Source organism: Euprymna scolopes, chromosome 26 (assembly GCF_053919585.1).
Source record: "Euprymna scolopes isolate OS-2025 chromosome 26, ASM5391958v1, whole genome shotgun sequence".
NCBI lineage: Eukaryota > Metazoa > Mollusca > Cephalopoda > Sepiida > Sepiolidae > Euprymna > Euprymna scolopes.
The window spans coordinates 102,416,288-102,437,484 of record NC_136507.1 but is presented as its reverse complement, the minus strand read 5'-3'; the positions used below and the strand labels follow the sequence as shown (position 1 = coordinate 102,437,484).

Genomic DNA, 21,197 nt, shown 5'->3' with positions numbered 1-21,197 from the left:
CCGTCTTGAACAGGGGATCATACATTCTCTACTCCAATGCTTCACCACTGAGCTACATCTCCAGATAACAATAAATCTGTTTTTTTTTTTAAAGAGAAATGATTTGTTGAGATTTTATTATTTCCATTGTCGGTGTAACATAAAATAATCCCCTTAAACATTTTTTTTTTTTATCTATAAGAGAAGAAAGACTATTTTTAAGATTGATTTTTTTTCGATTTTCGATACTTATTTGGATAAATTTTATACAAAGCATATCTAAGAACACTGCCAGACATATAAATTAGCTTTGTGTTAAATTTGCAAAAGATAGGCTCAATCGTTTCAGAACCTATGACGAAGAAGCTCACACACACTGTTTATTTTATATAAGAGTAGATAAAGTAAAATAGAATAGAATAGAGATTTTTCAAAGAAAAAGAAGCTTTACGTGTTGGAATTTTTTAGATGAAGATTGATAATTTGAATTATTCGGACTACTATTCTCATCTTGTATCCTCCGTTCTTCTTCAGGTGCATCTTTTCAAACTCGGGAATCTTTGTTTCTGAAGTTTTGAGATGAGGATTGATAATTCATCTTATTTGGATTATTTGAACTACTGTTCTCATCGTGAGCATTATTTGCACAGCATTTCAGATGATATAACTTCTGACGTTCCTCAGGTATATTTTGTCGAACTTAGGAATCTTTCTGTTGAACTCGGGAATCTTTCTGTTGAACTCAGGAATCAGTACAGAATTTTGAACAAAAGCCTTTAATTAGAGAATAGCATGCTCTCATTCTGTCAGTTATGACGTAATAGAAGTCCTAAGTAATCTGCAATTGTACTTAAAGTGTCGCCTGCACTGAGGATTGAACCTTCAAGCCTCAGAAGAGTATCACTTACAAGTGAATTATACCAAGTACTTTATCCACTATGCCATAGACTCTTTCCCCCAAATTTTTAGCCTAAAACAGTGGATTTGATAAAAAGTTCCGTTCGAAATGCCATGCGGATTCTCGGGTTAGACAGAAAGATTCCTGAATTTGATAAGATACACCTGATGAAGGTTGGAGGTTACATTGGCCGAAACGTTGTGAAAATAACACTCAAGATGAGAACAGTAGTCTGAAGCATCCAAATAATACAAATTGGAGATCTTTATGTTGAACTCGGGAGCCTGTATGAAATTTTGAGCTGAGCGCTTTAGTTGATCCACATATACTCGTAACACAATGGTACAATTAGTTGATCCGTATATACTCGTAACACAAGGATACAATTAGTTGATCCACATATACTCGTAACACAATGATACAATTAGTTGATCCACATATACTCGTAACACAATGATACAATTAGTTGATCCACATATACTCGTAACACAATGATACAATTAGTTGATCCACATATACTCGTAACACAATGATACAATTAGTTGATCCACATATACTCGTAACACAATGATACAATTAGTTGATCCACATATACTCGTAACACAATGATACAATTAGTTGATCCACATATACTCGTAACACAATGATACAATTAGTTGATCCACATATACTCGTAACACAATGATACAATTAGTTGATCCACATATACTCGTAACACAATGATACAATTAGTTGATCCACTTAATGTAACACAATGATTAAAAGCATTGATTATCAATCAGTTCTAACTGACAGTCTTTAAATAAGATATAAAAAGAAAAGTACAACAACAATAAATAAAACTAATAAAAAAAGAAAATCTTGAAGCAGAAATAGAAAGGAAAGTTCTTTTTAATTGTGGAAGATGGACGAAATCTTGCTGCGAATATCTTGCAAGGAAGAACCAGAGATTGAAAATCTATCCACTTAATAGTATTTTGGTATACTGAACAAAGTTGTAGTAGATACATAACCTCTTCTGGTCTAAATAACAAGATTGTAGAATTATAGGATACCTCACCCCCCCCTCCCCTTATGCCACGCATGGAATTATTAATGAAATTCACAATCCTTTCTGCAATTCAACCATATTTGGTACAAATAAACTTCAGTCTATGACTAAATTATCCACCAAGTTTCAGTAATTCCAACAGTTTTTCAATAACAAACGTGGTTATGATATGTAAAATTATCAATAACTCTTGACACTGCATTGATTTCCGCTGTGATGGCCCTTTTCAATTCACGAATAGTCTGGGGGATTATTTTGATCGACATTTGACATAAACTCACAGATAAAAAATCTGGGGAATTATGTTTGGATAAGGCCCATTTAGGATCATGTGCTCTACTGACGAGACGATTACCAAAGTGCCCCCCCTTATTCAAACCAGTCATTACTGCTTGAATGAGAAAAATCCAACCTCGTGGAACAAATAAATGGTTCAACTTCTTCTATAGTTTCCCGAGTTACACAAAGATTTGAAAGTTTTAAAAAGAATTCATCTGAAGAAGTTTAGAGATTGCATCTGCCAAAACGTGATGAAAATAGTAGCCCAAATAATCCAAGTAATCCCCCAAATCTCTATTCTAAAACACTGATCTCATCATTTGTCCCCTACGTTAGCTAATCATCTATTGCCGCCACTAGTGCATTCAGTTTGGTGCCATGTGGCCTGCATTGACAAAGATAGCGGTTTTATTCTCTATCGATTGAGTTATTGGTTTGTAGATCGGCTGATGATGCCACGTGGTCAGCTCGAAACGTTTCTCTCGTCTATTCGTCGGCAGCAGTTTTATATAACGAAGATTGTTGAAAGGATTGTGGGTGATCTTCAGCGCACGCTTGTCCATTCCAAACTGCTTTCCTCTGGAAGTAAAAATAAAACACCAGCAAAAAGTCATCAGATGATATAAAAGTACTGTTTCATGTCTAGATGTAAAAGCTTGCCAAAATTTCCATTTCAGTCCTAAAAGTCCTGTGAAAAGTGTTATTTCAGGCAACAAATATTTCCAACATATGAAATACCTTTTGAAAATAATTTTTAGCAGCATTGTTTACTTTGTAGTGTGTTTTAAAAAATTTTTTTTTTACTCACATTCACCACTAATAAGGCATATCGCCACTTGGACGTAAGGGGCTACTATTTGAGACCATACCTAGGAAAGATTAACAAGATGTTGGTTTACATTACATTTAAACTTCTGCATATCAGTACAGTAAGCGAAGCAGGTAGTAGGAAATGAATTCCAAAGTTTAGCTGTTCGAGGTAAGAAACTATTAGAGTAGAAAGCTTTCTGGCATTTATGGACCTCAACAGTGAAGGGGTGTGATTTTGTTGCTAAGCAGGTTTGTCGGGGATATGTACATCGAGGCAGCACATCAGAGCACATTCAATCAAAATATTTGCAAAACAGGCACAGAGATGCGACATTGTGGCGATGGGACAGGGGTTGGAGCTTAGTTGACAAAGTGGGATATATCAGATTGAAGACTCTTCTTTTGGACCCTGTTACCTTTTTTTTTTTACAAAGGAGTCATCAAAGGCCACTCAATGATAAGAGTTAATGTGTCAGATGATTGGCAAGACAACACTGTGATTATCGGTAGAATTTGATTATTTAAGAGTGTCATATCTCCATCCTATATGTATATATGTTTTGATATAATGAATATGAATACATCCAGGTTCTTTCTCCTTTCAAGAATATGATTGACTGGTTAAGACATAAATACCGATTGGTGGAGCACCTAAGAAAGACATTGAAAGATATGCTAACGCCTCACATCAGGAATATACCAGCTCCAACCAGAGACATTTGTTCAATAAGGCGACTTATGGAATTATTACTCAAATAAGTAGCTAAGCCCACTCAGCTACTTCAAATGAATATATCCCTTCTGCAGCACATATAATGTCTACGTATTCGTATACACAATTCAGTTCTAAACTAATTAACCGATCATTATGAATTTTGGAACACAGTTCTAGGCTTAAGCGATTGTAATATGGGTTATATTTAGTTTAATTTAATTTTATGAAAAGAGATAAAAAGAGGTGGAATCCCTTTGTTAAAACACCTCTAATTTAAAATTTTTTTTAACGATATTCAACATCAATTAATAAATATTCCCCAGATTTCAATTTCGTTAAAGTATTTGAAAAGATTTTTGGCAGACATAATATGGGCACAACTTATCAGTTGAAAGTTCAAATATTTCCAATTTGCTTTGAATTTTATCCATAGTAATTAGACACCAATGAAGCAAGACTTCTTGAATTTCAATTTCTACTGAAGACCTCTTAAGCTTAAGCTTAAAATTTAAGACATTTTCTACTGAAGAAACCTTGTAATGACAAAAGAATGACAAAAACAATTAAACAAATAATAATTTATTTAACGAACTTGGTTTAAATGAAGAGATAAAATGTTTGTATTTTTTTGGTAAGATCTAAAAGGAAAAACAATTCAGTTGTTTTATAGCAGGAGTAGCTGTTGTACATGGACGAACTATGCGTGCAAACAACTCAGTAGTAATTGTTGATTGTACAGCATTGCTATGAAAATGACAGACAAGAGTTTATGTGAAAGGTTTAGGTTAACTGCCTTACTGTGTGTTGGGTCTTTGCTATATAATTTAGAAAAACATCTTTAAATTAAGCATGATTGTATTATTCTGAACTTCTGATTGGTTAAGTTCGATTTCATTAACCAATCAATATTAAGTATTTCATAAAATTATTTTGCTACTACTTGAAGAGAGGTTCAAAACTGTAATCTGGTTACGTTGTGATCATCGATCGTCAAAATTAAAAAGTTTTTGTTTTTGCGCGAGATTGATTTGTAACTTGATTTGAATTTGAAGGGATTTTTATTACATAATGCATCTATTAGGTGCTTCCAAATAGTCACTTATTTAGTACTGGCCAGGCTCAGCATTGCTTAACTTTAGTGAACTAACAAAGACTGGTGTGTCAAGTTTTTATTCTTTTTTTATACGGAAATCGTTCCAAACAAACCATGAAGCCAATTGCTGTAAGGAGCTAAAAATAAAATAGTACTTCAAGGTCAAAAACTTGATAAGTGTTAGATGGAATGAATTCTAATCTAGAAAACTGCAATTCTTCTCTCTTTGTAAGAAACCTCGCTCATGGAATGTGAGGGCTAAAGTACAAAATAAGAGAAACGAGAGTTATGTGGCTGATTATAGCCGTATATCTTCAAGTTGTATTCATATACAATATACAGTGGAACTCGGTATCATAAAAGTGTGGTTATTATTCATGAATTATTCAGCCCACAATGTTTCAATCATGAATATCCATTCAATGATATATACGGGGATACTTTGACGATCGTCTCATCAGTAGGTGATATGATCTCCATGCATGACAGTCGTTGTATCATAACCAACCAGGATTGTATCCATTAAGTATTCTCAAAGATACTGCATATCTAACTCTAACCCTAATCCTAATCCTAATCTCGCAGACTTATTTTTGAGGTTATTTCATAGATTACATTTATTTATTTTTTTATGGAAATCGCTCCAGACAAGGCATGAAGCTATTTCATACAAAGAGCTAAAAACAAAGTATTAGATGAAAAGATTTTGATCTTGGAAACAGCAATTCTTCCCTCTTTGTCAGAAACATCGTTGATGGAATGTGAGGACTAAAGGACAAAATAAGGGAGTTGCGATTCCTACACTAGCCCGAATCTGAAGAAAATCAAAACATCCAAATTAAGGTGAGCTTATCATTGAATGGCGATACAAAAAAAGTGTTGTACATTCATGATTAAAATTTGGTGGACAAGTCACGCATAGACTGATGTGTATTTGCATCAAGTATGGTTGGAGAGAAGATTGTGAATTTTATTAACGATTCTTTGGGCGTTATTTTTTTTTTGGGGGGGGGGAGCACCCAGAGAAAGTTACAGAAAAAGAGGAAAACCAATGAAAAGGTGGCGTAATAATGTACCTTCTACATTTCCAAGGTAGTTAATCAGCAAAAAAAAAAAAAAAAAAAAAAAGCAGGGAGAAACAAAAAGTCTCGGAGGCATTGAATTAATGATAGGCCATATTCTTCAATTTGCAGAGAAAACGTTGGATGATAATGATGAACTACAAAAGACTCGTCATCGATAGAATCAACCAATCAGATTCATTTATAATCGAAACAGAGAAAAAGGAATTTCACACGGTTTATTTTTGTACCACACGCAAAATGTAATCTGCAGCTTCCTTTGCCTGTCGAAACCTCAAGTGACTGAAACCTTAGAAGAATTGCAATGTCCTTGAAGTGACTAATTTCTATAAGAATCCCTGGTGAAAAGCCAGAAGTGTGTCATCTGTCTTCAACTTCTTCTCTTCTCCCTTCAAAGCCGGATCTAAGCTGTCCCGGGCATTTTGATGAGTCCCCATGCAGTAGCTAACATCCGGTTTCGGATAAAAACAGAACAGAACGGATCGAGAATGACAACATGGCGTTCAAAATGAATGCCTGCCATTTTTAAATTCTTTCTACAGGGTGGAACGATAAAATTGTCGCCATAAAGAAAACAACACTACAGCTTTATTTTAAAACTATTTTTTTTTAAACCAAAAAATCAATTCAGGTAACTTGATTATGTAGTAGAGCTAACATCTATTCAATGTAGCCACCTTCAGCCTCAATCACTACTTCAATACGGGTCCGGAACTGGGAGCATGCCTTTTTCACAAGTGCCGGCAGAAGCTCGGCTAATACTTGGTGGATGGTGGCAATCAGGCTTGCTTTGATGCTGTGGAGGTCATGTTGGTGATGTTCTCGATGTATAATCAAACGAAGTAGTCCAATGGGTTCAGGTCGGGAAGGAGAGGGGTTAGTGATAGAAGGGTACAAATCGTCGCACTCCTTCTGGAGCCAAGCCTGGGTATTTCCAATGTTTTAGTCAGGTTGTGTTAAATTACAGAATTATATCATCAAAAATAAAGAATCTATTTAAGTTCATTACCCTTCAGTTACTTTTTGGACGTGTGTGTGTGTATATATATATATATATATATATATATATATATATATATATATATATATATATATATATATATAGCTTTAAGTAAAAGGAAAAGAGAAAAATCAATTCCACAAAAAAGAGACTTATCCGCATAATACCAAGCTCAACAATAATTTTTATTGAAGCTTATACAATAGGACAACAAGAGAATGAAATGAAGACACAAAACTATATATAGGTAGATATAGAATGGATCATTTATTGAATAATGGAATACAAGCAAAATTTGGGGGATAGAAGGGACTCTTTATGCCAGGGCATTTCGAAGCCTAACGCTTCTCATCAGAAGAGTAGAGAAGGTGCTAGGTAGCATGGGGGAGATGCGGTGTCTAGCGTAAGATTCGTTAGGGCTGAAAAAGATTAAGAGGAATTATAGAGTGTTGGGGGAAGCTTTAATGAATTTTAAATAATAAGGAGAAGCTTATTATATATAGTATGATATATAAGAATATATATTGTCTTTAACATAGTATTGAGATTAAGAGGTATATGTATTAACTAAATAAAGGCTGTTTTAAAAGAAATTGCTAAGTAATTGTTATTTGAAAATTCAAGTTGCAATTAATTACTGACACTTCTTGTCCAGAAAGATTTCCGTAAAAACATTCTTTTAGTTTTTTTTTTCTTCAGCAATGAATTGACGAATTTTTGGTCAAACAAAGAAAGTTTATTTTGTTCCGTACCTCATCAGAAAATTTAGCAATACTTGAAGTTTGTCAGAACGCCGGACGTTGGTAATTGCTTCCGCTTTCTGTTTGAAGAACTTCAGAAGCATTTCTTGCTCTGGAATTGCAAGACAAAGACAAAAACATACAGAATTAAAGGCAGTCAAAGAAGAAAAACTTTGCAAACAATATTGCTGCACAAACAATGAATACCATTGACCTATATATATATATATATATATATATATATATATATATATATATATATATATATATATATATATATATATATATATGAATGACTACTTCACATAAATAAATATATGAAAGTAGTATTTTTTATGCATAAACTTTAAGTATTTACTTCAACAGTGCTGAGTATATAGCAGGAAGCATTGGTCTATATATAAATTAAAAAATAGCAAGTCAAACAACTCCCATCGTCTGAAATGAATTTGGAAATAAATCTTCGGCTCTTTTTTCCATAGTGAGACGTTTTCTTTATTTCTTTCGCTGCTAGTGCACTTACTGATCCGCGCTATTTTTTAAATCGCGTTTCCAAGTTTAATTAAAGTTTTATGATATGTTTTTTTTTTATTCAATTGTAAGGTTAAAGTATAGAATAGGTTTAAAACACCCTCCCCTCCCCATGTTAAGAATGGCTTTTTAAATAATAACGTTATTATTTCAGCACGGATCAATAAGTGCACTACGTTTTTACTTTCACTTTCATTTAAAAAAAAACAACTTTCTGGTTGTTATTTTCTATGAATATTAAGACGAACATTGACGGAGTATACTATTTTCCATCATTTTTGATGGCGTTCATTCATAATCTATCGATGTATATTTATAGAAATGAAAATTTGTGTGAGAGCACAGTTCTTAACTTATAGATTGAACATATTTTTTATCTACAGACTTGAATATTGGTATATAGGATATTCAGACACGTGGAAAACTTTTTAATCATTTTTGATCTGGAGAAAAGGGTTGCTAAGGTGTCAAAATTAAAAAAATAATACTTGGGTGTCATTAGATTTTTATGTTTTCCGAGTGTTTCACGAAGTTGAATATACTTTTTAAAGTCATGGCAAGCTGGCCTAAGGGTTATCGTACTTGACTCACTGTCTGTAGGTTTTGATTTCGACCTCAGCTTGATTATTCTTATATTTTTACTTACAAGAAGTGAACTGTTTAGAAAAAGACATGATACTTGCATGCATAAGTCTCGGTTTCTTTCAGTTTTTTTTTTTTTAAAGGAATTTAACATTACATTTAATATCAAGCACAGTAACAAAGTAACTAAACAATACAAAATGCGACTTTTCGGGGGGGGGAATATATTCAATAAATTTGCAGTAGGTTTTTGATATTTTATATTAATTGTATTTCTATTTTTTTCTAGTTGTTTGTTTTGAAATTCGTCTGCATCTGTTACTTTGCTCGGCTTCTCTGGTGACTGCCGGTCAAGCCCAAATCATAATTGACGATATATATATATATATATACATATATATATATATATATATGTCGTCTGTCTGTGAACAATTCATATTCAAATGTAAATGCGCGTCAACCACGCAAACATATAAGATCTGATTTTGATAGAACCGTCAACAAGATTGGATGAACAATTTTTCCCCTAAAGGCCAACACTCGGACTTAGCAACACCGACAAAATAAGAACAAAAGAAAAGAAAGAAGAAAAAATGACAAAATAATATTCTTTCATGAGGTGGATGCCCCGAAAGTCTCAGAAAAAACGAAAAACAATAATAATCTACAAAATGATTTTTCGTTTAATAAATAAAAGGTAATTGAGCAAAAGGGACACCTTTACTTTCAAACACGCCGGCAGGTGGCGCCCACGTCTGTCCAGTGAGGTATGGAAGCACAAAATGGATTTAATACTCCCGTTATTCTCCAAAATCTGCTTACTTATATGTTTGGGCAAAATATTAAGTGCATGTTGCTACACAGAAGTTCTACAGTAAACCCCACTCTCCTCAATGGTTTACTTCTACATGCGCAGCTGCCATTGCTCAGAGGCAACATGAACACCGTAGATTTATCCGGCATAAGTCATGTACAAACAGACAAAATTATATAGAAGCTAAAAATAATTGCAAGACAGAAGTAGCAACAGCTAAGAGTAAATATACTGAAACCACCAGGAAATGCATTGAAGTGCAAAAATTAGGAACTTGTGATTTCTGGAAAATCTACAATAGTATAGTAAATAATGGGCAATCGACAATACCCCCACTATCAAACAATCATGAGGTTGTTTGCACAGCAACTGAGAAAGCTAACATGTTTGCCCGTCAGTTTGCCTCAAACTCTACCTTGGACTCAGCAAGCCATTTCCCTCCATGATTTTCCTCTGCGGATAAAAACCATGCTAGATGATCTGAAGATCACGCCTGCCCAAGTACATGATACAGACACCTCAAAAGCATGTGGACCTGACCTCATCCCAGCTGTGCTATTAAAAAAAATGCTCCGCTGAGGTCGCTCCTGTTATCTCTAAACTCTTTAATAAATGCCTTAATGAATCTTGCTTTCCTGGCTCCTGGAAAACTGCGTCTGTGGTACCAGTTTACAAAAAACTCTGGCGAAAGAACTAACCCATTAAATTATCACCCAATTAGCCTCCTCCTTCTTTTCGTCAAAATATTTGAGTTCTTAATTAATCAAGCTCTAGTCCACCACCTTACAGCTGCTAAACTTCTGTCAGACCACCAATATGGATTTAGGCAAGCCCGTTCTACTGCAGATATTGTAACTGTAATCTCTGAACGTTTATACCAAGCACTGGATAAGGCAGGGGAGGGGAGGGCAGTAGCCCTAGATATATCTAAGGCTTTTGACAGGCTATGGTACGATGGTCTTCTCATGAAAATAAAATCCTATGGTATTACTGGACGAATGCTTAGCATAATTAGATCCTTCTTAATGGTTCAAACCGCAATTGAAGCGCATGTTCCCATGCGGAAATTTTATAGCAAGCCCCACTCTCCCTAATGGTTTACTTCGACTTGTGCAACTGCCATTGCTCAAAGGCAGCATGCATACCGCAGATTTAACCGACATAAGTCCAGTTCAAACAGACAGAAGTACATAGAAGCTAGAAGTAACGTTAAGAAAGAAATAGCGACAAAAAACCATTAAAAAGCGCATCGAAGCACAAAAACTAGGAACTCGTGACTTCTGGAAAATCTACAATAGTGTAGTAAATAATGGGCAATCAACATTTCCCCCATTAACCAAAAATCACGAGGTTGTTTGCTCAGCAACCGAAAAGGCTAACATGCTTGCCAATCGGTTTGCCTCAAACTCCACATGGGACCTTTCCAACCACCCCCTACCTGAGTTTCTTATGCGGACAGACGCTACGCTAGACGATCTAAAAATCACCCCTGCTCAGGTGCATGCTATCATAAAAAGCCTTGACACTTCAAAAGCATGTGGACCCAATCTCATCCCAGCTGTGCTATTAAAAAGTGCTCAGCCAAAGTAGCTCCAGTTCTCTCCAAACTCTACAAAAAATGCCTTAATGAATCTTGATTTCCGGACTGTTGGAAAACTGCTTCTGTGGTACCAGTATTTAAGAATTCTGGTGAAAGATTAAATTATCGCCCCATTAGCCTCCTCCAACTTTTTGCCAAAATATTTGAGACCTTAATTAACCATGCTCTAGTCCATCACCTTACAGATGCTAAACTTCTGACTGACTAACAATATGGATTTAGACAAGCCCGTTCCACAGCAGAGATCCTAACTGTAATCTCTGAACGTATATACCAGTCACTGGACAAAGTGGGGGAGGGCAGAGTGGTAGCTCTAGATATATCTAAGCCTTTTGACAGGGTATGGCATGAGGGTCTCCTCAGGAAAATTAGATCATACGGTATCACTGGTAGAATACTTAACATAATTAAATCCTTCTTAGATAAGAGAAAAATCCAGGTTGTCCTCGACGGTCGTACATCTAAACAATATGATATAAATGCGAAAGTGCCCCAGGGGTCTATCCTTGGACCTCTATTGTTCCTAATATTCATAAATTACCTCCCCAACAAAATTGCCTCTGAGATGGGTATATATGCTGATGACACCACACTCTATAACAGGCATGACATGAAAACAAATGAATGCATATCTAAAGAAATGGCAGAAACACTAGAGGATGACCTCCAATCTGTAGTGGAATGGGGACAAAAATGGATGGTCACATTCAATGCTTCCAAGACTAAACTTGTTTCATTTAATAATTACAAGAAACCTTCTCTACCACCTATAGCAATGGTCAACGACTCTTTATCTGAGAGTACATCTTTCAAACTCCCTGGCCTAATGTTCACAGGAAACATGAGTTGGAACAATTACATTGAAGGCATTGCTAGGGCCACTGCAAGGAAGGTGGGCTTTCTCTACCGTGCTAGACAACTACTAACACCTGAAAGTATCCTGTACCTCTATAAGGCCACCATTCGCCCATGTATGGAGTATCGCTGTCATATTTGGGCTGGTGCATCTGCTACTAGTCTCTCGCTCCTTGCTATGCCTTGTTTGGGGTGAAAATGTAATAAAAAAAAGAAAAAAAAAGAGAAGAATCCCCGTTGTCTTCAATAGCCGTATGTTAAAAAAATTTGATAATAATGTAGGTGTACCTCAGGGATCGATCCTTGGACTTTTATTATTTCTGATATTCATAAATGACTTACCTGATAAAATTGTCTCTGATATGGGTATATTTGCCGACGACACCATGCTCTATAGCAGGCACGTGGGGAAAACTAATGAGCACATATCTAAGGTAATGGCCGAAAATCTAGAGGAAGACCTTCAGTCCGTAGTGAAATGGCGTCAAAAATGGATGGTAACGTTCAACACTGCCAAGACAAAGCTCATTTCCTATAATAATTACATGAAACCTTACCAACCACCAATCTCTATGGCTAGAGATACTTTACCTGAGTACACTTCGTTCAAGGAAATATGAGTTGGAATGCATGCATCGAAATCATTGCTAAGGCTACTGCAAAGAAGGTGGGCTCTCTCTAATATGCTGGATAGTTACTTACGCCTGAAAGTATCCTGTACCTCTACAAAGCCACCATTCGCCCATGTATGGAGTACTGCTGTCACATTTGGGCTGGTGCATCTGCTACTAGTCTCTCGCTCCTGGACAGGGTACAAAAGAGTGTCGCCAACCTAATAGATCCCAAACTGTCCTCTAAACTTCAGCCTCTGTCCCACCGACGAAATGTTGCATCCCTCTGCCTGTTTTACAAGTATTTTAATCGTGGATGCTCTGACAAACTACAAGCTCTTATACCCCCTCAACGAAAATACCTCCGACAAACCCGACAAGCAGCTAAGTCTCACCCCTACACAGTTGAGATCCTTAGATGTAAGAAAGCCTTTTAACTTCTTCCCCAGAACTGCAAGACTTTGGAATTCTCTTCCGGTTTCCTGCTTCCCCAACTGTACTGACATGCAGAAGTTCAAGTATAACGTGAACTGACATCTTGCTGCCCAACATAGTACCCTTGTAGCTTATGTTCCTGATAGTATCCCCCTACATCAAAGTGGCAAGGTGCCTTGTTTGGGGCGAAAATGTAATAAAAACAAAACAAAAAAAACTGTTAAACAATTTTATGTTGCACATCCACCTTTTTTAAACTGCTAAAACTGTAAAAAAATAAATAAATTAGTAAATAAATATATTTTTAAAATATCTAAGTAGTTTGACAAAATATATAACATATTAACTCAAATAAACAGTTATTTGAAAAAATATGTGATAAAAATTAAAAAAAAAATAATTGATAAAAAAGTTTACGTATTTTTATGCTTTTATTTTCTATAAAAGGGGTGGGTGAAAAAATAAACATAAAATATATTTTAAAATTGTACCCACTTTGTGCTTCCATACCTTAGTTGACAGACGCGGGCGCCACTGACGGCGTGTTTGAAAAGTGGTGTTTCCCTTTATCCGCGATTACATATATATATATATATATATATATATATATATATATATATATATATATATATATATATATATATATATATATATATATATATATATATATATATCAGTGCTTGTTTTTCTAACATTTTCAAATTTAACCTTACGAAATAATATTTTTAAAAGATGCGATGAACTCCATCTACGTAACCATGTTAAGTTATAAAAAAAACAAACTTATGTTGATCCGCTTGAAATGAGCATTAAAATAACAAAAATTTGAAATTATGACTTAAAAATACAAGGGAGACAATTCAAATTTTAACCTATGAAGATTTGTCTCCCCTCTATATCATCCCTCCCTCTATATTTTTTAGTTATATTTAATGTCATAATAATCTGATGACAATAACAATATAATTCCAGAACAAATACAATTGCACAATTGATTTCTTTTTGAACAACATAGATGTGATTTTTTATTGATGTACAACAAATTAAGGTACGACAAAGCATGTCAAGGCACAACAAATGGCTCCAAGTAGATTCAGTTATTGAATTGAGCATAACACAATTTCAAACACGTTGTTAGAAGGCACCCGCGTTTCTCAATTGAGGAATGGAAGCACAAAATGGAAACAACACCTTCGTTTTTCGCCAAAACTGCTTTTTTTGGGGGTGGGTGGGAGAGAGGATATTTTGTGTTAATATATTTATGTTTTAAAAATATATTTATTAACAAAAACGTGAAAAAAATGAATGCGTCACGAAATATTGTTTTGAATTGTTAAACTTTCTTTTTTAATCAGTTTTTATTCATTTATTTTTCACAAGCTATTTATACATTTTAATGATATATTAATTTACAGAAATGTGAAAAAAAAAAAAAAATGAATGCATTGCATCACATTTTTTTTACAGTTTTAACAGTTACAAAAAGGTGAATGCATAAGAGAAAAATAATTTAACTGTTGCGAAAATGTGAATATTTCACATATGTTAAAAAATATTAAATTCAAACAATATAAGTACGACTCCAATAGATGATATTGCAGAAATCCCTGTAGATGCCGAAAAAAAAAAAAGTAAAAATTAATTGATAAAATATTATTATAATTAGAATTCAAAAAAACAATATTTCACGTTTCTATAAATAAATAAATATATTTTCAAAATATCTAAACAAATGAAACAAACACTTTTAAAAAGAGCTTTCTTTTTAAAGCTGGAACACAATGCGACACATTCACTGTTTTTTTTTATTGCTGTAAATAAATATATCTTTTTTAAATATCTAAACAGTTGACCAAAATATATATTAAATAAAAATAGTTATAAAAAAATGCGATAAAGAATAAATGAAAATAAGTAATAAAAATATGAAAGTAGTTTTTGGAGAAAAGCACAGGTATTGTTTCCATTTTGTACTTCCATGCCTTAACTGAGAGACGCGACATGTTTGAAAGTTAAGCTACCGTGTTATGCTCAATTACCAATTTCTCTATAGAAAAGTGTTACTATATTTTCAAAAACATTTAATTAAAAAAATGACTGAGACGGGGAGGGAAAGAAAAACAAATATAACAGTAAAAAGACTCCCGGGCAGCACCTGGTGTGTACAACAAGTACTTGGTTAAAATAGCATTTGCATTTTGCAGGAAAAAAAGAAAAAGAAAAAAAAAGAAAAGAAAACAGCGCCACCTACCGACTGTTGGAAGATGAATTAATTGTTTTTTGACACTGTGGTAGATATCAGGGAAGAGTACTCTCTTGAGAACACAGTCAATTTTATAATGAAGTTCGGCTGCTCGCATCGCATCTTCAGCTTCTTTTCGGATGGAGTTTGTTCCATCTCCATTCTATAAACAATAAAAATGATGTATTTCATAAACAGTGAAAATAGTTCAAACTAGCAAGCCGCCCGATATTGCCCAGTGGTAAAATACGCTTAAATATGATATTTTGATTAACACGGATTTTGTATTTATTATTATAATAGCGGGGGTACCCGGCGTTGCTCGGGTGTTTGCAGGTGTGTGTGTAAGGGGGGAGGTAAATTAAAGAATAAACGAAGTAATAACCCTGTTTAAAAAAAAAAACGATGTTAAAATTCTTTAAAAATTCGGACACCCCTCCCCCCCAAAAAAAAACAGCGAACAAACGTAAAATTTCTTTAAAAAAGAAATCGAAAAACAAAAAGTAAAAATAAGGGGAAAAAATGACGAACGTGTTCGGAAAAACAAAAACAAAAAAACAGCGAAAAATGAAAAAAATGGCATAAATAGCCCTTCAATTCGGTTAAGTCCATGGGGCGTTTCACTCAGTGTAAAGCATAGAACGAAAAGGAACGTTAAAATTCCATTCCCGTTTTTTATGCAACTACAAAACGAAATAAAGCGAAAAAATGCCATAAATAACCCTTCGATTCGGTTAAGTCCATGGTGCGTTTCACCCAGTAGAAAGCATAGAACGGAAAGGCACGGTAAAATTCCATTCCAGTCTTTTTTAAGCAACTACGAAGTAAAGACAACCCAAACCGGTGTTCCTTCATAACCGTCTCTTGTGAAAATCTCGGAAACGGTGTAAGTGGTGGCGGGGGAAGGAGGAATTAATTAGAGAGAAAAGATATGTGTGTGTGTGTGTGTGTGTGTATGTATATGTATATATATGTATATATATATGTATATATATATGTATCTATATATATATGTATATATATGTATATGTATATATATGTATATATATATACGTAAATGCATATATATATATGTATCATCATCATCATCATCATCATCATCATCATCATCATCATCATCATCATCATCGGCGGTCACTCGTGTCCGAGTAAGACTGTCCTCCGTTGTGGCTTCTGTGGGTCCTCAGGTGAGCATAGAGCCCAATCCTAGACCCAATTTGTCTTGTGCAATTTGGGCAGATAAAGGTAGTGGTGGTGGTGTGGGGTTGGGTGTGTCTGGTTGATAATCTGTCCTTTCTGTGCTTGCGTTTATCCTCAGCAGCTTGATTTAGGTCACTACTATAAAGCGCAGCACCTTCGTGGACAGCGCTCCTCCATGCCAATCTGCTCCCAGCCACGTCCTCCCATGTCTCAAGGTCCACGTGAAACCGCTTTAGATTTACTTTGATGTTGTCCTTATACCTCATCTTTTGGCCACCCTGGGCACGCTTTCCCTCAACAAGCTGAGAGTAGAAAATCTGTTTTGGGAGGCGGAGATCCGGCATTCGGACAACATGACCAGTCCATCTGAGCTGGCGTTGAGCAACAGTAGCGGTGATAGTGGGAATGTCAGCCTCACTCAGGGCGCTAGTGTTGGTGCGTCGGTCCTTCCAACTGATTCTGAGGATTTTTCGGAGGCATCTTTGGTGGTACGTCTCCAAGGTTTTTATGTATATATATATATATATATATATATATATATATATATATATATAAATAAATAAATATGTGTGTGTGTGTGTGTGTGTCTATATTCGTGCATCGTCTAGTAGTATAAAATCTTCTTCTAATGAATGTGTGTATACAGAGTGTATATACGTTTGTATATACCTTTGTCACACTCATCAATTTGACGTGTGTATATACGCGTGTTCATCTAGTCTAGTTTTTCTATTGTTCGTTGAATTCATGCGTGTATAACACTTACGACAGTGTTTGTGTTAACAGATACAGTTTAACAACGGAAATGTAACATTTACAGCAGAAAGGGACGAATAACAGTTTTCTGGGGATTTAACATCGTGCCAATCAGAGAAACATACCTGGTCTGTCTTTGATCTTGTTTGATGGAAAGCTGCAAAGAAGGTTCATCTCAATGAATCAACAAAACCCAGGTTGTTTTTTCAGCAACTTTATTACAGATGTTTCCCTATTGGGAAGTTGCACCGCTGATTCTGACTATTGTCATTTCTGACCCCCTTTATTGGAAGCTCCGGCGATCTGAAAATCGTCTCTGTCCCTCTCTTGACTCCAACTCAATCTGCTCTCTCTCTCTCTCTCTCTCTCTCTCTCTCTCTCACACACACACACACACACACACACACACACACACACACACACACACACACACACACACACACACACACACACACTCTCTCTCTCTCTCTTTCTCTCTCTCTCACTCACTCACTCCTGACTCTTGAATGGTGCGTGCCTATCAAGCTGTACCTAAAGTTCACGTCATATTAAGGGACCTCTACGTAGGACTACGTCAAACTGTAGAGGTCAGCCTATTTTTTAAATTAATGTTTGCTATCTAACATTCTTTCCTATTAAAACATCTTAACCTAAATGATTTTACCTGTATTGCTCAGTCAATATTTAACAAAATGACGTGTGATGACACTATAGTTTTCCTGACACACCATGTGAATCTTTGAAAATAATGACCCTGGTGATACATTACCGTTGTTTTTGCTTCCGGTGATGTGACACAAATCTTAGAGTCTTTGCGAGAGGAATGTTTTTCTATGCGGTTGCACGGGTTCTTTGCATCTGGCGAAGTTGTTTCCTTCGGAGAAACCGACGGGAATTTCCCCATTTCTGGTTGAGTTTTTGATCGGAATTCAATTTTATTTGCCAAATTAGAAACCACTGGAACTAATAAATAAATTATATTTAGAATAAATATAATAAAGAAAATGAAAGAAAACAACAACAACAACAACAACAACAACAACAATAATAATAACAAAAATAATAATAATAATAATAACAATAATAATAAAATAATAATAATAATAAAAATAATAATACTAATGATAATGATAATAATAATAATAATAATAATAATAATAATAAATAAATGATGATAATAATAATAATAATAATGATAATAATAATAATAATAATAATAATAATAATAAATAAATAATGATAATAATAATATTCCGTTTGTTCCTTCTTTAGTTCGTCCGTACATTACGCTTTCAATTTTCAAACTGCTTCCAAAAAGGCCAAATTGGCGAAATTTGGCTTTAAAAAAGACAATCTGGCAACCTTCTAGTCTTACTGTGGAAACAACTAAATTCAAACTTAGTACATTCATGTTGTCAGTTGCCATCATTGCTCATTTCACCAACGCCAATGAGTCACAGGTACATCTTGTACAAAAACTTATTGTCTCATTTCCTTCCGCCACTTCGTGTCCACTTTTATCTGATACACTCAATATGCAAACAACCAAGCATACAATATTATCAGAGTTTTTAGTGTTAGAAAGATTTTGAGACGCGCGAAATGCTTACACTATTGACTTGCATATATCATCATCATCATCATCATCATCATCATCATCATCATCATCATCCGTCTTTCGTCTAAGGTCTTTTACATGGTGGCATGTGCTGTATTTGAGAAATTGACTTCCATCTCTGGCCAAATCTTTATTACTCCCCCCCTTTCTGTAAAAGCGATCCTCATCACGAATTTCTTAGTCTTCCCATGTTAACTGACCCTGCTACCTCAACTGTTCTACATGGACTAATCGTAACTCCCTGCACTGATTATTTCCCCAAAGGATAAACCACTAGAACACTAGTGTCTGTATGTATCAAAAATGATTTTAGCAATAATTATATATATATATATATATATATATATATATATATATATATATATATATATTCTGTACATTAGCTAATGATCTCTCTCTCTTTCTGTATGTCTCCCTCTTCCTCTCTCTCTCTATATATATTATATATATATATATATATATAGGTTATTTGAAAAAAAAAACAAACAAAAAATTAAACAATTCTTCATTAAACTGAACCTAGATATAACAATAGACCCAAACCACAAATATGTAAACTTATTAGACATAACCCTGAATCTAAACAACAACTCCTACCATAAATCCAACCAAACGCTATTCTACATAGATCACAAGTCCAACCATCCGAATAGTATGAAAAAAGCACTTATACTTAGCATCTCAAAAGAATATCCAAAATATCACAAAATGAATAATTATTCAATAAAAACAAGGAATATTATAACAAAGCCTTAGCTAGATCAGGATATAAAGAACAAATCAAATCTGTTAAGGAAACTCAAAACAATAACATAGGGACAGAAAGAACAATAAACAATGCAAATGTAATATCTTACAACATGTCGATGAGGAAATATAAAAAAGGAAAAAAAGAGCAAAAACAAATGAAAAAATAAAACATACAATAAGCACAAAAAAGAAAAATGAAAAGATAGACCATAATAAAATTGAAAGAGAAGTTAAAAAGAAAAATAGAAGGAAGAGACAGACGTGGTTCAATCCACCGTTCAGCCACCATATAATTTTACTAAATTAAAGAAAGAAATTTTCCGCAAGATAGTAAACTAAGTAAGATAATTAATAAAAACACTGTTAAGCTATCCTTCTCAACGTCTGCTAACTTAAGAAATACCATAATTGGCCCAAATAACACAAAATTAAACAAATTAAAAAAAAACAGAGATAGGACAGGAAATGAATCTAACAATGTAAAAGAATGTAACTGCCGGGACCCTAATGAATGTCCAATGAGGGGGAACTGTTTAACTTCAAACGTAGTATACAAATGTGAAGTTGTAACAAATAATGAAACTAAAGTATATCTTGGGAGCAACGGAACTTGCTTTAAGGACAGATATCGTAATCACCTAGCATCGTTTAAAAATGAAACTGAGAAAGAAAAGAACACCAAAAATAACGAAAACAACAACAATGTAAATAAAAATGAAAACAACGGTAGAAAGGATCATAGCAATAATGACAACCACTATAACGAAAATAGAAACAGAACCAATAGTAATAGCGAAAACAATCGAAAAAAACCCAAAGAAAAACTCAACCACTTTATGGATTAAGGAATTAAAGGAACATAAAACTGAATATAAATTAAGATGGTAAATAATTGATAAGGGGGGAAAATATAAACCTAGCAAATGGAAAAAATTCAACCTATGTATATTAGAATCTTATCATATTTTAATATCAAAAGAAAAATTATAAAACAAAAGACTAGATGTAATCCACGGGTGTTTGCACAGAAACAAATATTTAATTTCACGCACTAGAGCAGATTAGGAAAAAAAACAACAACAAAAAACAAAAAACAAAAAAAAAACAAATGCAAGGGAGGTAATCCTAGATAAAAAATGATACCACGAGAGTGACCTCCCCTGCATCGAGTAATATAATACGAATTCAAACACTAAGCAAAAAAAAAAAAAAAAACAATATTAAAATAAACACGCATAAATATAGGAATAAAATTATATAAAATTATATGATAATTGAAAAAAAAACTAATAGGAAAAATAGGGAAAATTAAAACAAAAATAAATAATTAATAAATAAAAAAATAAAAATACGGAAGTACGGGTTAAAACGAAAAACTATCTTAACATAATACCAAAAGATGGAGGAAGTGAGGAAGCATGGTTGTGGAAATCTTTTAACCCGAATTCGATGTCCAGCATGTTAAAAATATACCCTTTGTTGTAAAAATCTAATGGATAAACATCTGAAGAACTTGGTGGGGATAGGATATTTTTTACGGAGACATAAATCGTAAA

At 34.2% G+C, this 21,197-nt stretch overlaps 1 protein-coding gene across 1 annotated transcript in view; it reads right to left on the bottom strand.

Annotated features, from left to right (window-relative positions):
• Positions 1 to 1,753: 1,753 nt before the first annotated feature.
• LOC145248312 (uncharacterized) overlaps positions 1,754 to 21,197 on the bottom strand; it is a 140,915-nt gene continuing 121,471 nt past the window's right edge. Inside the window, exons 5-8 of the mRNA XM_080110219.1 lie at positions 18,043 to 18,236; positions 15,327 to 15,480; positions 7,660 to 7,759; positions 1,754 to 2,786 (exon numbers count right to left, since the gene is read on the bottom strand). Of these exons, the coding sequence (XP_079966345.1) occupies positions 2,573 to 2,786; positions 7,660 to 7,759; positions 15,327 to 15,480; positions 18,043 to 18,236 (662 nt within the window). The 3' untranslated portion in view covers positions 1,754 to 2,572. The remainder of the gene's footprint in view (positions 2,787 to 7,659; positions 7,760 to 15,326; positions 15,481 to 18,042; positions 18,237 to 21,197) is intronic.